General features: G+C 48.2%; 1 protein-coding gene across 2 annotated transcripts; it reads right to left on the bottom strand.

The window, feature by feature from the left end:
• Nucleotides 1–206: 206 nt before the first annotated feature.
• SALL4 (spalt like transcription factor 4) lies at nt 207–17,005 on the bottom strand. 2 transcript variants are annotated; one of them, XM_024750357.1, is made up of 4 exons: nt 16,710–17,005; nt 5,954–6,973; nt 3,518–3,798; nt 207–996 (listed from the first exon to the last, which is right to left on the bottom strand). In XM_024750357.1, the coding sequence occupies exons 1-4, from the start codon at nt 16,837–16,839 to the stop codon at nt 577–579; spliced, it is 1,851 nt and encodes a 616-aa protein (XP_024606125.1). In that variant the 5' UTR covers nt 16,840–17,005; the 3' UTR covers nt 207–576. The 2 variants fall into 2 exon arrangements, with proteins under 2 accessions (XP_024606125.1, XP_024606124.1); XM_024750356.1 differs by having other exon boundaries at nt 4,637–6,973; nt 16,710–16,839.
• Nucleotides 17,006–17,894: the final 889 nt, after the last annotated feature.

Below are 17,894 nucleotides of genomic sequence, written 5' to 3'. Positions count from 1 at the left end.
AAAAAAAGTACATTCAAAAAAGAAAAGAAAAATGGGTGTAGGGTTGGGAGAATACCAAACAGGTCCCTAAACAGACGACAGACCTTGTCCATTTACCCGCATACAGTCACCGCAGAAGTAAGTATACAGTACCCACCCACCCCTCCCCCCACCCCCCAAACAGGCAAAACAGTTGTCTTCTCCATGGTGGTTCAACACCTTCCAACTTGAAATAGGTGACAGTCTTTGGAAACAGTTACTCTAGGTTGTACAAAGGTTTTATGTATATAGTTTGTTGCAAGTAACAAAACTACTTTGCAAGACCCGCTTCTTTCCAAAATTAAAAAAAAAAAAATACTAGTCTATATTTTAGTATGAATTTTTTTTTTTGATTTTTCTTTTTTGTTTGTTTTTGCAAAGCAGCATAGCAACATTGTGATTGTAGGATGTGCCCGAGGTTGTGGTCACAACTGTAAACATTATTTGCACATCAGGAAGAAAACTGGAGGAGATGGGGTCTTTAAGAAAAACAAACAAAAAAGGGACAGTTCTAGAGAGGTCACTGCACTGCTCCTTCGACGTGCGTTCTCCTGTAGCTTAGCTGACGGCGATCTTGTTTTCCTCCAGGAAGTGAGGGAACTGGTGTTTGGGGACGCTGTCGGCAGCTCCTGGCTTCTCCACCTCGGCACTGATGGCCGACTGGGAGCCATCCATCTTGGAGGTAGCGGTGTTATTCACCACGGAGCTGGCCCCCAGCGACACCGGGAGGGTGGGAATGCCACCACTCTGGATCACAGAGATTTCGTTGGTCTTCATGGCCAGACCACCATTGAGCATGGTGGTGTACTGATTCCACACAACAGGGTCCACGTTCACCGAAGGGGCCAGGATTTCCTTGGGAAATATCTCGGGGACCCTCTTTCCGTCCGTTCCTAATAGAGCCATGGTGTTCTCGATGGTCAGCTTCCTGCCACGGCGTGCCGAGCTATTGTTGGCCCCATGCGTCATATAATGGACCTGTGGGAAGAGGGACAGAAAGGTTTCCACCAAAACAGAGATGGGACTGCATGTGGGCAAACCAAAGTCAAGTCTGCCTATGGGTTTGGTCTATCTAACCTTATATTTTAAAATTAGATGTCATTATTTAAAAAATCCAGATATCGGGCTTCCCTGGTGACGCAGTGGTTAAGAATCCGCCTGTCAATACAGGAGATATGGGTTCCAGTCCTGGTCCGGGAAGATCCCACACGCCACGGAGCAACTAAGCCCATGCACCACAACTACTGAGCCCGCGCTCTGGAGCCCACGTGCCACAACTACCGAAGCCCATGCACCTAGAGTCTGTGCTCCGCCACAAGAGAATCCACCGCAGTGAGAAGCCTGCGCACCGCAACAAAGAGTAGCCCCCGCTCGCCGCAACTAAAGAAAAGCCCTGGTGCAGCGACGAAGACCCAATGCACCCAAAATAAATAAATTTATTTAAAAAAAAAAAAATCCAGATACCTATTCTCTTGGGGGAAAAAAAAAAAATCAGATCATCTGGCAACCATGGATCTACATTCCTGCCTAGAGGCAAGTAAGGGCAACCGAGGTGGGGAATACACACTCCAATTTTCCCCATACCACTGCTCACATGTACAGTTTTGTCGACACCTACTACACAGCAGCGTTGTTTCAAGTGCTAGGGCTACAACTTGTGAACACACAAACTTACAGGTAACAAATGGTACGGAACTTAACACATACAGACACGGAGTACAAGTAAAACGGGAATATCTATAAGACCAGTAGGTTACATCAATGTCAATATCCTGGTTATTATTTATTCTATAGTTGTGCAAAATTCTATCACTGGGAGAAACTAGCAAAGTGGGTAAGCATCTCTGTATGACTTCTCCCTCTGCATGAATCGACAATTACTTGAATAAAAATTTGAGTTAAAGGGCTTCCCTGGTGGCGCAGTGGTTGAGAGTCCGCCTGCCGACGCAGGGGACACGGGTTCGTGCCCCGGTCCGGGAGGATCCCACATGCCGCGGAGCGGTAGGCCCGTGAGCCATGGCCGCTGAGCCTGCGCGTCCGGAGCCTGTGCTCCGCAACAGGAGAGGCCACAACAGTGAGAGGCCCGCGTACCGCAAAAAAAAAGAAAATTTGAGTTTAAAAAATAATCTTTGAACAAAACAGACCCTGGCCTGATGGAGCTGACATCCTAAATACATAGTGTGTCAACAAGAGTCATCACTGCTGTAGAGAAAAATAAGCCTAGTTGGGAAGGTTACACGAGGCCACGGGGAATGAATGTTATTTCATCTATGGTAGCAGACAAGGCAAGGACTCTTCTCAAGAGGAAAGAGATCCTACCACTTACTGCTGCTTCGACCTGGCCAGCCTCCTATCTGCAATTATGTTCCTGGTCTGGTTTTTGAGCTCTCAAATCCCTTTCTTTATGAAGAAAGAGTTGAAGAACGTGACGGGTCCTGCGTTTCAAGCATTCTCACGTCACTTCACTGATATGCTTAGAAGTCAGCAGTTATCCCAGCGGGCTCAGACGTCACTTGCTCTTCAACCCTCCGAGAAATTACTAAGATGTTCCTGGCATCACGTGAAACACTCATACAACTCAATTAATCTCTAAGCGACCCTGAGGTCATTACCATGATCCCCATGCCTGAGAAACCGAGGGACAGGAGCCACCTGCCCAAAGCCACTTACGCAGCAACAGCAGCTCCAAACCTTGCCCAGATTGATTCCAAGGCCCCTGAATAAATTTACGCTTTGTATTTCTGGAAGTTGGGATTACAGGTTAGATTACTTCCATGTTCCTCCCCTGACATTTCTGCCACCTAGACTAAAATATTAAGAGAATATAGTTTTTTTAATAAGTACTTTTAATTTCTAACATGACATGAGGTCTTCTAGGTCAACTTTAAGATGAAGTTTCAACCTTCATTCTCATTACAAAGAATTCAACTAGTCTACTCACTGGGGAGCTAGTTAGAGAAAAGAGGTCCAGAGAAACACGCCTGGAACAAAGTAGAGGCAGGACCATGAGGGAAACCCAGGTTTCCCATCCTGTGTCCTTACACAGGCCACTTTCGATCCTTACATGGGACAGTCTCCCAGGTAATATCTTAGGTGGAACCAACTTATCCTAACAATAGACACACGACATTCTTTGGAAGAACCCAGCTATTCAGTCTCAAAGAAAGGCCGATAAACCTGGAGGCTTTCTTCCTTTAACTCCAGTGGCACTATATCTATGTTTAACTCGTGGTATTTATTTCAACCTAGCAGGCCAGGAAAACAAAAACCAACGTACAGGGTGGTCATCAAGTCTGAAAGCACAGGCAAATCCGTAAAGGATTTATCGACACTACATTACAACACGTGACAAACATCATCTGTGTTTCCAGACTTGAACGATTTCATGCAGGCACTGACAATGAGAATCCCAGCTTCAGAGATGTTGTAATGTGAGAAAGTCTCTTTCTTCTTTTTTCTGTTTTTTCTTTTTTGACTGCACTGCGAGGCTTGAACTCACCTTCAAGTTGCCTTTGGTGGTAAAAGCTCGCCCACAAATGTTACACACGAAAGGCTTCTCCCCGGTGTGAGTCCGCTCGTGAATCTGAAGTGCGCTGGCAGATGAGAAGTTCTTCCCGCACCTTGTGCAGCCGTGCTGCTTGGCCTGTCGTCGGGGCTGGATGGCTAGCAAAGGTGTCACGCCCGGGGACATGGTCGCGGGACCAACGAACGCACCAGGAACTTCAACTTTGACATAGGCTGGCTGGGCTCGGATAAATGTCGGTGGGCCAGTGCTCCGACCTGGTGTGCACAGAAAAAAAAAATCCCAAATTATCATCCTACAGTCATTCATTCTTCAATCCAAAAAGAAAGGAGCTTTGACCGCAACTGCCCCACCGTTTGACAGCCTGCAAATAGCGTTCAGGAAATTGACACCTTGGAAGCAGCTTTCCTTTTACTTGTTTATCTGCACGGAGAGTGACTCCAGCACTTCAGAGAAGGTTACTATTTTGGCTTTAAAGGTATCAGCAACAGTCACAGGCAATGCAATTCCAAGTTCAAATTCCTGCATTCAGTTACTTTTATATAGTAAGCCCTGACACTATCTTTCTGATTCTACGATGTTGCTATTCCCCCATTTTTGCCATTAATGCCGTCAATAGGCACCCCATTTATGTGGGGTGCTTTTAAAATAGGTTAGATTCTTTTCTCTCCCTCAAGGGTTATTAATTTGTGAACTTTACATAAGGGAGTGAGATTTCAGAATCAAAGAACTATGGCTTATCTCACTGGCCAAAAAGCAATGCCCACTTTCTCAAATACTCTTCTACTGGAGCATTTACTTAGGATTACCCATGTTGCCCTCACAGGGCTCAAACACAAAAATAAAAACCCACCAAAAGTAAGTACGCTGTCCACACCCAGCTTGCAAGAACCGTCGTAAACAAAAGCATGTCTCTACTACGACAGAGGTAGTTATTATTGCCCTCTATCCAGAAGTACCCACAGAAAGGCTAATCGCCCTACAGGGGAGCTATTTCACATATACCACACTCTCCATCTGTCAAGTTCAACCCAGGTTCCTTTTGGATGACTCTGTGCCCAGAATGGACCTAAGTTAAATCCAAAGCTCTATCACCTTCCGTCTCAGTGCGGCTGTTCTCGGAGCTGTCCACTTTGCCACCGGTATCAGGAGACTTGGACTTGACACTCTCCGCTTGGCTATTGGCTGGGGAGACTGCCTGGAAGGACGTGGTCTCCAGGACATCTGGACTTCGGCTCGGATACTCCTGGTCCCCCATCACTGAGGAGGAAGAGTCGTTGGTCAAGCCATCACTCTCCACGGAACCATTTTCTCGGCTGCTCTGTCGCTGCAGGACAAGACCAGTGAGACCCATCTTCCCTGGGGCATCTAGGGAAGCCACCGAGGCCAGCCCTAGAGTAGGTGATGGCGAGTGGATGCTGGGAAGGGGCATGGGGACCTTCGAGGAGCTGCCAGGGGCCTCCTGGGAGCAGACTTCATCTACATCGATGCTCTCGACATCATCAGGACAGACAACGCTCGTACTGCCATTTTCGCCGACCGCCATTGGCTCGGGACCCGTAAAGTCACAGGGATTCTCCGGCAGAGGCGCGTTGGGAATCTGGCCGCCCATGTGCATCCGGATGTGCTGCTGCAACATGACCGCGTTGGTAAACTTCTTCTGGCAGATGGGGCACGAATGCTGCGTCTTTATGGACGTGTTGGTCCGGTGCACCCCGAGGTGCGTCTTCAGGTTGCCTTTGGTGGAGAAGGCTCGACCACAGATCCTACACTGGAACGGCCTCTCCCCGGTGTGGGTGCGGTAATGCATCTTGAGGGAACTTTGGCAGCTTAAGACACGGTGGCATATGAGACATTCGTTGGGGTCGGCGGTGGCCTTGTCGATGTTCTCCACCAGCTGCTGCAATTTCAGGGTCTCTGACCCCGGCTCGGGTGTCCCACTCCCTTGGAAGCCACCAACCCTCGGGGAGTTATGGTTGGGCCCCACCCCAGGTAGGATGGATCCATCCTCACTTTCCGGAGAAGGCCCGGGCTGCAGGTCGTTGGGCAATGGGCCACCCATGAGGTCCTTGGAGTTAGTCCCCGAAGAGAGATTCTGAGATAGCCCTACATTGGGGGTCCCCGTCGCAAGGACGGGTTTGCTGTCTAAGGAGAGCCCGGGTTCATCTACGGGGACAGGGCCAGAGAGCACGTAGGGAAGGCCACTGCCCGCCGCCATCTTGTCGTGGAACTCGGCAAACAGCTGCGGGTTTGCCTTCACCTGGGGATGTCGATGAAAGTGCACCTTGAGGTTGCCCTTGGTGGTGAAGCGGTGGCCGCAGACAGAGCACACGAAGGGTCTCTCTCCGGTGTGGGAGCGGAGGTGGATCTGCAAGGAGCTATCAGTCCCAAAAACCTTGCTACAGTACTTACACTTGTGCTTGTAGAGGACCTCGTCCTTGGGTTTGACATCTACCGGGGAGACACTCGGTGGCTTCCCTTTCCCTTTCTTGGACGGGTCTAACGCCACCGCGGAGAAGGGGCTCTGGAAGAGCACAGAGCCTGGGGCCTGAGGTAACAATGCCCCCGGGAGACGCGACAGGACGTTGGGGAGCACCCGGGTCCCATCTGGCTTCAGGGCGAAGGGCGTCAGCCCTGGGGACACGGAGCTGGCAGCAGAAGGGATGCTGGTGTGAGGTAGCTTGGCTGGCTTCAAGGTGTCCAGGGGCAAAGCCGGGCTCCCCGCCTTCTGGCTGAGCAGAGCCACAGCCGCCGAAACCTGCTGGGACATGTGGCCGCCCAGCGTCTTCAGGGAGTCAGCTCCGGCCACCCCGGTGGAGTGGAGGGCGTGGGAGGCCCACAGGTTCACCTGCACGCGGATCTGCTCCGTGAGCTGGATTTGCTGGAGCTGCTGCTGCTGCAGACACAGGATCTGCTCGAGGACCCAGGGGATGCTGCTGGCGCCGGGCAGCGGGGCGGGGGGCACGTCTGCGCCCCGCTGGTTCACGGCCGCCTTGGTGCCCCGTAGTGCTTGAAGCGTGACATTGGTGTTGGCCACTTTGCCTTTGGGTAAATAGCTTATGTCCTGGGGTGTGGGTGGCAGGGCGGCCTCCGTCTTTAAGTACACGATGGACTCTGCCCCCGGCTTCTCCCTCGTGTCCCCTGAGCTGCCACCGTCCTCTCTGTGACCGTCCTTCCTGCTTGGGCTGCGTGGCTGGTGGCTCAGCACAGCCCCGGAGAAGTCTTCTGAAGGCACCGGCCCCTCGCTGTCGTTCATGATGAGGACAGGTGGATTTTTAGTGCAATTCTTCTTATGGTCTAAGAACTCCGAGAAACTGAAGAACTCGGCACAGCATTTCTCACAGATGTGAGTCTCCTCCCGCCGAGGCCTCTTTATCCCTGCTCCGTCCACGTTCACGTCATCGCCACTCCCTGGGGGGTTCATTGGAGTACCTGTGACAAGAGAGAAAAAGCTAAGAACTCTACCCAAGAAAGGATGTGGAGTGATTTCTTGGGAAAAACCACAGCTCACAGTCCAGAGGTCTTCGTGATCTGTGTCCCAACACGCACAAAACTGTGTAAGGGAACAAGGCATCCAAAGAGTCTCAAGTGAACCAATCACTTAGGTAGTGGGGGTCAAATCATAACCCCCCAAAATGTCCAATCCTAACCCCTGCACCTGTGCAAGCGACCTTCTTTGGGGCAGGGGGGGAAATCTTTGCAATTGTAATTAGGGTGGGTCCGAAGCCCGGTATCTGGTGTCCTTAAGGAGAAAAGAAAGGGACATGAGACAGAATAAGGCCATGTGAAGCCAACGCAGGAGTTACGTGGCTTTTATAAGCCAAGGACGGCTGGAAGCCAACAAAAGGTAGGGAGGAGGCCTGGTACAGACTCACCCTCAGAGGCTCCAAAAGGAACCCTGCAACTCCTAAATTTCAGCTGTCCACCCTCCAGAACTGTGAGAATAAATCTGTCTTAAACCGTCTAGTCTGTGCCAACTTATTAAGGCAGCCCTGGGAAACGCATACAATTCATTAAAATAATCCCCTTGGAGCTCTGGCCCTCACCCAGCTGAGAGCTGGCTTGAAAGGCAAATGGATCTCATGCCACCATAAAATGATGTTGGAAACCTGCTCAATTCATGGCCGCTCATCTCCATCCTGGGCCCATCGAAAGTGAAATTGCAGTAAGTCACTCATTCAGACAATGTGGTAAGTGTACCTTCCCACCAGGGACGATGAAAGGTTAAAGGTGCTAAAAATTAATAAGAAAAAACACACTGAAAAAAAAGGAAAGATTGCATGTCCAAGAAAAAAAACTTCACTGACCTTCCTGATTACGAAAAACCTACAGAAATGCCTTAACAGGACATTAAAGGATTAATAAGCCATTAAACAAAGAAAGAAGCCCAAGAAAGGAAGGAAGGGATGGGAATGATGGATTTTATTCCTCACCTTCCGTTTGCAACTTCTACTCTGTTACACAAAAGTCAACCAACCGTCCTATTCTGGGTAGTTCTATTCCTGAAAATGAGTGGTCCCTGGACTTCTTTTGCAGTTGGGTCCTATTTCCTTCACAGTGACTGCTAGTCTGCACGTCACAATGCCTGTCGGGGGACTGTGCTTTTTAGCCAGATGCCTGAGTCCTGGCAGGTGGAGAACCTCTAAGCTACTTTATTTTTCTCATTTCCTGCCTCACCTATTATATGTACACCTTACCACTGAGAAGTCATATAGGCACACCTCAGACCCAGCAACTCCAGGTGCGCAGATCCAAACCACAGACATTTGCACACGTATACAAAGATCCATGGAGAGGACTTCCCTGGTGGCGCAGTGGTTAAGAATCCACCTGCCAGCACAGGGGACGCGGGCCGGGAAGATCCCACATGCCGCAGAGCAACGAAGCCCGTGCGCCACAACTACTGAAGGCTGCACTCCACAACAAGAGAAGCCACCACAACGAGTAGCCCCCGCTCGCCGCAACTAGAGAAAGCCTGCGTGCGGCAACAAAGACCCAACACAGCCAAATATAAATAAACTTATTTTTTTAAAAAAATCCATGGAGGAAGAGGGATATTTTTCACAGAAATGTTTAGAGCCACAAAAGAGGGGGGAAAAAAAATAAAGGTAAATTTTGGTTTACCCACAGTACAAAAACGACGCAGAATTTCCGTACATCCTGACATGGAGACAGAAGTTAGGTGGAAGTAGGTTACAGAATAGTTTGTAAGGTGTGACCATTTTTGTTTAAAACAAATCCGATTTGAAATGTACAAATGCATGGGGGTAAGGCCAGGCAGTATCCACTTATCTTTTAAATAAAATGATCACTTTGTAAAGCCAACTAACCCATTTTGCCTCAATTCCTTGGGTGATTACATTTCCCAACAGCATGGGTTTTTGACTGAGGAGTCAGTCAACAATTTGGGGAGGGGCTGATCTTGCAACAAAGTGTATTTCTCTTGAGAAAGATCTATACTTTCCATCAGATTTTCAAACACTGGTTCTTTTACATTTCCATAGCACGGCCTTAATAAATTGACTTAATTTTTCCTAATTTCAGACTAAATAATCATCAGAAGTTCTGCAAGGTGTATGCGGGTCGGGGGTGAGCCAAGAGAAAGCAAACAGGTCAGGATCAATCCATGGAAAACAGGTTTGATGTGGTGGGCTTACCCCTCGGGATTTCTACTGAATGTGTAAAATCATGACAACCACGTAAGTTAGATGCCTGTGTTAAGTGACGTGATTAATTTAACAAATGTTTGCTGAGTGCTGACCGTGAGCCTGGCGCCATCCTATGACCTGAAAGTGCAGATCCTGTACGTAGTCAGTTAACATCAGTTTCTCCACCTTTTCTATTTCCGCGGCTTATCTGGTTACCTGGGCAACTAGGGCTGCTGAACACAATAAGCCTTGTACCAGTCATTTAAAGCCTCACTCATTTAACAATACTTCTCGCCTCCTACTGAGTACAAGGCAGGGGCTAGGGGGGTGATAAAATGATGAGCAGCCTAATAGCCTCCTGTAGTCCAGACTAGAACCTCCAGGTGCCCTGGGCTCCATACTATACCCATCCAACCCTATTTAACATCAGCCCCATTTACAGATAAGGAAAACAGACTTGGATGTAATGTGCCTTATACCCAAGGCAACACAACGAAAAATCTAGTCATAGGTAACTTTTGAGCACTTACTATGTACCAGGTGTAATTTACATGTTATTAACAACTCTTGAGCTAGAGACTATCATATTTAACAGAGGGGGAAACTGAGGCACAGAGGACATTAACTTCCCCAAGGTAGGGCATGTGGTAAACTGCGGAGCCAACATTAAAAACCAAGGCACGCAGGACCCAGACTGTCCCTTTGAACTCTTCCTTGATACCCTTCCTCCTAAGCATATGTTTCTTCTGTTGAGACTGGCAACTAGCTTTCCTCTCACAGAAACCCCAGGAGGAACAGGAAAGCTTGAGGGGTCAGGTTTGGGGGTGTGGGGAGGTTAACTTAGGACATAATACACCCCTACTACTTCCATGTGGAGTGTAGCAGGTAGGTACCTCCTTCCTTCCGGCTCCACAACTGCTCCAAAGCAATAGAATTTCCAAGAATCAAGTTAAATACATTCACCAATTCCCAGAATCCTTAAGATAGTACCTATTGGTACACCTTCCCAAGACTTCTAATGCGGTGTTTGCTGGGGTGTGTTGTTAAACCGGCACAATCTTTCTGGAAGTGCAATTCTGGCAATTATGTGTCAAGAACTTCAGAAGTAGAACTTAAAGAGCTTCTCTTGGGAGGGAAATACACCAGTAGGCTGGTGCCTATAAATACATACAACTTCTTCAGAGCACAGTCCACCCACATCATCATTTTTGTGTAATTCTCCTTCTACCCAGCAATTCCCTTGTTAGGAGTTTACTTTCTGTGATACCAGGATACAGGTTTCATAGTAACAAACAACCTAAACGAAAAAGGATGCACTCTGGTCCATCAGTACGGTTCTGATTGAATAAATCAGGGTACACGAAAATGATGACTACTTTGTAGCCTTCAAAAATAAAGTAGATCTTTATTATATATGCTTGATCTGTAAGACAACCGCCCAAGACTGATTTCAAGAGGAAAAAAAGTGTAGAGAACAGGATGTATAGATCCTTTTTGTGTCTGGGGATAAAGATATAAGTATGTACGTGGGAAACTTTTGAAATAATAGATGCTGTGGCTGGTCCCTGCCTCTTGGAGCACAGGCCTGGGGTAGAAGAGAAACTTTAAAATGTATACACTTTTGGGACTTGCCTGGCGGTGCAGTGGTTAAGACTCCACACTTCCAATGCAGGGGACGCAGGTTCGATCCCTGGTCAGGGAGGCACATGCCGTGCAGTGTGACCACAGAAAAAAAAAAAATAAATGTATACACTTCTGTACTTTGGCTTCTTTTTAATTAGCAATGTTACACCCCTTTTCTCAGCCATTCTACTTCTGGAAATCTCTAACAAAGCTCATGTACAAATGCTTGTTAAGGGCCAAAGCAAAACTACTACCATCCTCCACAAACTGCAACAAAGTACTCACTTCAGACTCCTACACCTTAACTCACTTATCTTCGTAGCCACGTAAACAAGCATCTTTGTTCCCAATTCGCAAACATGGAAACTAAGGCTCAGAAATAAGTGCCTCAAGGTGCCGTGCTGGTAAAACACAAGGGCAGGGATTATAGCCTTAAATACTATTGAAGAAGAGAACTGAAGCTAGTGGCCCGATTTATAATTGTTTCTTCTAGAGCAGTTTCTTGAACTTTTTTTCATTTTACCCCTCTAGGAAGGGTTTTAAAGCTTTTTCTTCCTAACCACCGCCCCCCCCCCCCCCGCCAAATTTTAATACCACCAATATACTATATTATCTGTTTATGCACTATGGTCCTTTGGAAGGCCACAAACCTTAACTGTAACATCAATAAACATTTTTGGCCCCCCCCCCCAAAAAAAACCAATTTTCACCCCCTTGGGGACAATATTCCCTTACTGACAATGCAGATTTTAAAGGAGATAACTCTTTAAACTGGGGCTGATGAAATTAGACAGGAAAAAAAAGATGGCAACCTTATTTTCACTCAGCTGAATTAAAACTTAACACTTCTTTCAATTATGAGCGTGGGGAACATACCTCAGCGGTATTTGCAGAACCCATGCCTATGTCATCAACAGAAAGCAGGTATTTTCCTGTGATGTCAATGCGGTTGCATTACTGGAAATTCTGGTTACCTGACTGACTGCTAGATCTCCTTTATTGTGTTCATAAAGAAGCACATGTTACTTTTACTAAGTGTTATCTCAATGCAATTTATTTCCTTGGTATTTCTATGTATCTTATTGTATGCATTTAAATACATTCTGATGAGAAGGGGTGAATGTGGCACAAAAAAGGTTAAGCTCCCTGCCCTAGAAGGATCCAACAGTTCCCAAGAGTGATTTACAGCTTGAATACCAGCTTGCCTGCACTGTATACACAGGCTTGCCTCTTCTGTAGCCTCCAAGCAGTACCGGCAACATCCCACTTGAGTCTTCAAACAGCAGGAGCTCTGTTTGCTGGTGCAGTAAAAAGTACTTCGACATTCAGACCACCACTGGCAAATACTGAAAGCGTATTTGCCAAAGAGTAAGACGACTCTGTTATGAACAATTGCTGGGTATGCTTAAGTTAACCCTTCCCAAAAGGAAAAAGCAAAGTTCAGAGGGATTACACAGCAACTAGATCTTCCATCCTTCTACCCCACCCCCACTCCGAATTTTAGGAATGTTATCTCTCGGCATCTAGTTATCCAATAAGTTGGAAGAATGCAGTAAACCCAGCAGGGGGCTTAGATTCAATCACTGCCAAATGGATAGAAAATACTCTTACTATTGTATAGGAAGAAAGCTCATCTGCCAGAGGCCAATCAAATTCTGGAGCCGGTGAAAATGCTTAAGACACAAACCTGTGTATCTCGAGAAAAGCATTATGCCTCAAGCTTATCTCCCCCCCCCCATTCCTATATTAAAAGAACAACAATGAGCATATTATCTAGAGTACATAAACATCTTCTACCCCACCCCCACCGGCAGGATAACTGCTTACCAAAAAACAAAAGGAAATTGAGATGTCCTTAAATATTGAACCAGTTCAAAGAAACTGGTTTACCAGTTTAATTTTACATCTGAATTCAGCAATCCTGGGAAACACTTTAAGGAACAAGCCCTTAACTCAATTTGTAGGTGGCAAATTAGAGCAGTAATTAACTTTCTATTTAATTAAGGTACAAAAAAAATTTGTTCCAAATGGTCTTGGATCAAAATTCAAGTCTGCTGAAAAGGAAGAAGTAAAAGAATCAAAGTCTCTTTGTGCTATAAGGTGTGCGAGCTCTGCTATTTACGCTGTAGAGATACGTCCCATATTGCCTCAACTGGAGCTCATCTTTTAAGCAATTTGTAAACTCCATGAAGGCAGGAGCTTTTGCTGCCTCCTTCCCCAGATCCCCCTAGAACAAAGCCTTTCATAGACTTGAAATCTAGAAAAAAAAAAAAATAGATGGCAACGATCAGAGATGCAGTTCTTACATGGATTTAGAGCTTTTAAAATTTTTTAGATGCTTTTTTAAACAATCAAAAGCACAATAGGTTAAGGATGATGAAAAAGGGAATATCTTGAACTCTTCCCATCATTTTTTCCAGGGCAGTAAAGCCCAGAGCACCAAATGCAAACTCTGCTTTATTTTCGACTTGCTTCCCAGGACCTCTTATTCTAAAGCCTGCAGAGGCACATCTCAAAAATTAAAAGAGAGGAGGAGAGATAACACTCAACCAGCTGAACACTCACCATAGCTCCCTCATCTGATAGAAAATCCCATCCCATAACCAACTCTTCTAAAACCACGATAAACACAGCTTCTTGGATTTAGAGCAAGGCTCAAATCAAACAGGACAAGGCAACCCTGGGCAAGCCACTGCAACCAGGAGTTAAAGTTTACTCTAAAATGAGTAAAAATGAGGATTACAGATAATGTCGTTGAGGTCCCCAGCCTGGTGTCTGGCACACAGTAGGCTACAGATAAAACTGCAGAATTATCTCAACTTGGCAGTTCAGTGCCGTCTTGGCACAATAAAAAATAAAACATTGTTATTTTGAACAAAGTTAATTACTGATCACGTTTCCAGCACACAGTGGGTCTTGTATAGTGGAAACTATCTAAATAAACAGCATGCTTCATCTCCATGGTACACAGGAAGAACCCAAAAGCTCAGAAATCAAGGTTACACAGCTGAAAGTCATACAACCAGACTGGAATGCACACCTCACTCTAAAATCTTACCAAAACCTAACTTCATTTAAAAAGAGGAAGCATTAACTCTATCCCTCCCTCCCAAGATGGCTCCCCAACTCCCCACCGTGAGGAAGGCTGCAGAGGCTTGAAGGACCAACTAGCATTGACTTGTGCAATTTCTTTTTGACGGAACAAAAGCGGTGTGGGCAAGTTGTAGCCCCTTTCAGAAACTCAGATGGAAACACACAAAGTCAGCCTGCAACATTAACTAACGCTTCGATCAACAAGATTTCCCTCTCCCTCTATTAAAATATAAGCTCCCAAGTGCCCTATTCTCAGAATCCTTACCGCCAATGTAGGTCATTTCAGTTTAGAAACTGGGGCTAGGCAGTTATTTGAAATTTGGGAATCTTAATCGTTGATGGCTGTAATCCAGTTTAGCACAAAGGGCATTTGAAACTCTTTTGAGAAAATGCTAATTTTCCTGTATGTAGCCTGAGTCCCCTGACCACCTGCAGATTTTCTGATCTAATTTTTTGCCGTACTTCATTTTCCTCCCTCAAAAAGTACATTCTTTATAAGTGGGTCTCAAATTGGCTTTGCAAAATAAGACCAGTCTAAACTGGATTTTTAAAATGATACATACAGGCCGCTCAAATACAAAATGCATCAGTTAAAATGTACTACTTGGGAAAACTACCTTCTGTCCCATCGTGGCAACTGGGGGACTCTGCAAACACATTCGAGGATCGAAGAATTCTTTCCAAGAATTCCAAAGACTTGGCAAAGAAAACCCGGCACTGCCAGGGATAGCTCACCCAACCGACTGGAGTCCCTAGCCTAGCCCAGCCCAGCGCTCTCCATCCCCCTGCCCCAGCCTGTCCCACCCATCAGGTGTGAGCCGGTACCTGCGAAGGGACCCGCCTCTCAGCAAAGGGCGAGGTTCCAGGCTGGGCCTCCAGGGGGCGCCCGCGCGCAGCTCGGCCGTCCACTCCAACCCAAGCGATCAATAGCAACTCCCCCTCCCAAATCGTGGAGGGAGCGCACAGCCAGGCCCGCGATCCTAACCAGCTCGGGTTAACTGATTGCAAACTCCAGCTAGCGTTAATTTAAGAAGCTCCCCCTAAGGTGCCAAACACCACCAAAAGCCCCACTTCAGCGCGCCCACCCAAAATGAAGCGGGTAGGGGGAAGGGGAGGTCAGAGCAGGACCAGGGGAGGGGTCAGAGCCAGGAGCTCGCCCCTCCTCTCGGGAGGAAGCGGGCGGGCAGAGGGTTAACCCTTTTGTTCCAGGTGGGCCAGGCAACGAAGCCTCTCCATTCTCCCCCGCACTCCCCCTCCCAAGGCACAAAGAGAGTCCACCCTCCTCCGACCTTGGGTGCACGCTGCCCTGACCATCGGACGCCCGAAAACGCACAGCCGCCCCCTCGGTCAAGCAGATCTCTTTAATTTGCCCTGGAAAAATTTTATTTGAGGGGAAATAGGGATTTACATTATATTATAAATTTAGGAAATTTACCACATTCCCTCCCCGAAATAAAAGGTACGGTAACCAAAACATAGCAACCGTTTTCCCATCGGAGTTGTAGCTCGGAGTCGGGTTGCCGCGCACACCCCCATCACGGGCTGGGAAATTAGAAAGCAGGCGGCGAGAGGAGAGAAGCCACCAACAAGGCCCAAGAGGACGTTAAAAACGCCCCCTCCCCCCACGCGTACGCGAAAAACTTATCAGGCGACAATTTGGCGGGCCAGGACGGAGGGGAGATAGTGGGAAATCGACTGGCTCCTAAAGCCCCCTGGGTTACATGATTAGGAAGAGAGGAGTCTGCTTGGCCGCTCCCGACCGGGCTGGGGGTCCAGAACTCCTCCAGACCCTCAAGACGCGCAGCGCGGAAGCGTGGGCCGGGTCAGCCCCCGGAGCTCGCCCTGGCCACGACCGCCCAGTCCTGGCCCGACCTCTCCCCTCTGGCCCCCGGGGCGCGCGTTTGGAAAGCCGGGCGCCCTAGAAAGGGCACGCAAAACGCCAGGCCGGTGCACCCCAGCGGGGCTGCTGTGCGCCCGCGACCCCCGCCCCTGGGGGCCCACACCCCTCCCGCCGGCCGCGGTTTATTTTTAGGAAGTCGGAAATCAAAGATGGCTGGAGGTCAGGCCCCGAAAGGTTAGGGCGAAGATCGGCAGGCGGCGTAGCCCCGGGAGAAAAGAGGAAAACCAAAAAAGAAATTTTTTTAAAAAAGGAAAATACTGTGCTCTTCTCCTCCACCTCTTCGGGCCCTCCAATCCCCTCCGCAGCGCTGGTGGCCCGCACCCCAGCTCCTGGGGGTGGGGAGAGGTCGCGCCCCCTCCCCCCTCTTGGCCCGGGAGGGGCGCGTGCAACAGATCGTGCTCCCCCGGGAGGTCTTCCTAGGGTGCGCCCCTTCCCCAGCCTCCTACAAAGACCCTAACGGGTGAGGGAAAGAGTGGGGACCCCCGGGGTCTTTCTTTTAAAAAGCAGCGCCAGGGAGGGAGGAGGGGAGCCTAAGTTACAAGTGGGGGGGAGGCTACCAGTGAGGGGAGTGGAACCAATTACGAGAGGGGCAGAGGACAAGGAGAAGGGAACCTTTCAGGAATGAGGGACACAGGAGAGGCTGGGGGTCAATTTCACAATAAGAGCGAGACCCGGGGGTGAAACTTACACAAGAGGGGAGAAGCGATTAAAGGGGAGAAGTGTAAAATTAACGAGGGTGGGGGTGGGGAATGAGGCTGCCGCTCTCCTCTGGAACTGAGCCCCCAGATCTCGGTTCCCCAGTCTGCGGTGGAAGCCGTTGGCTCCCCGAAGTCCGCGCCTTCGAGGGTCCCGCGAACGTCCCGGAAACTGCCCGCCCGGGGCGTGCGCCCCCAGCCCCACTCACCCGGCTCCCCCGCCGCCGGCGCCGCTGCGGCCGCATCTGCAAACTCCGGGGCCGGCTGCTGCGGCTGCTGCTCGCCCTGGTCCTCCTCCGAGTTGATGTGTTGGGGTTTCGCCTGCTTGCGCCTCGACATGGTGCGAGCATCGGGGCGCCTGGAGAGCCGCGGTTATTTGCCCACTCCGCCACAAATTCCTGGAGTTCGGAAATTTACCCCCCTTCGGCCGGAACGCGCATGTCCCAGTAATTATTATTATCAATAATGCATTGCGATTTATCATGAGCCCTGACAGCTGATTGGCCTGGGTCCAAGACCTCAGAGATCATTTAAATAAGACCTCATTGATCAGGGAGGGGCGAGGCATTCTGGGCTTTGTAGTCCGGCCCTACAAGCGACAAAGGCGTGTTCATCGGGGGAGAGCAACTAATTAGCATCCGGGCTCAGATTGGCTGGATCGTGGACGAAATCCGAGGGGGACCCATCCTCGCTTCAGCTATCTGAATCCTCGGAGAGAAAAAGAAAAATGATTGTGTATTTACTAAAAACTTGGAGCTTCCGTAACAGTTTTGGAACGAGCGTATTTGGTAGTGTGCTCCAAAAATTACTTTTGTAAGGTTGATATCCTCGCAAGCCGGGGAGGAAGGTCTTTTCAGTGAAATATTTTGGCTCAGTGTTTACATCTACCAAAAAACAAAAAAACAAAAACAAAACAAAACAAAAAACTGAGATTTGACCCGTGTCCCCTCCCATCTCCTTTTTCACTGAAATGTTTAAATTGAGTCTGGAGGTATCTGAAGAATGGTAAATGGTGGTATATTCAACCTTCCCACCCCATTTCAACTCTTAAGGTGGCCTTCAAATTTCAGATTACCCCCTCACCATGATTTATTTCCTTTAAATGCTAAGTAATAACCTCCAGGATTCATACACAAAAGGTTTGGTTTACTGTCACAGTGCAGACCTTGATTTTTGGTTTGGGTTTTGGGTTTTTTTCTTTAATTTAAAATGACTGGATACTAAATATAGAAAAGGTAGATTAAAAGCAAGTATAGTCAGAGATAATATCAAAACAAGAAGCGACTGCACTTTTTCCCCACAAGCCATAAATGTCTGATAACATCATTTTATTACTGAGACAATCCTCTTACATCTCCCATGGATCAGCAATGGGCGTTGTCATAGTAACTGGG

The sequence above is a fragment of the Neophocaena asiaeorientalis genome, unplaced genomic scaffold, assembly GCF_003031525.2.
Source record: "Neophocaena asiaeorientalis asiaeorientalis breed wild unplaced genomic scaffold, Neophocaena_asiaeorientalis_V1.1 scaffold606, whole genome shotgun sequence".
Classification (NCBI taxonomy): domain Eukaryota; kingdom Metazoa; phylum Chordata; class Mammalia; order Artiodactyla; family Phocoenidae; genus Neophocaena; species Neophocaena asiaeorientalis.
The sequence above is the reverse complement of the archived record's forward strand: the minus strand, read 5'-3'. Positions and strand labels throughout refer to the sequence as shown.

Coding starts and splice junctions, on each gene's coding strand:
- SALL4 (XM_024750356.1), bottom strand. CDS start 16,839: ATGTCGAGGCGCAAGCAGGCGAAACCCCAACACATCAACTCGGAGGAG. Junction 3,799..4,636: donor CAGCCGCACTGAGACGGAAG/GTGATAGAGCTT, acceptor TGTGCACACCAG/GTCGGAGCACTGGCCCACCG. Junction 997..3,517: donor CCACCAAAGGCAACTTGAAG/GTGAGTTCAAGC, acceptor CTCTTCCCACAG/GTCCATTATATGACGCATGG.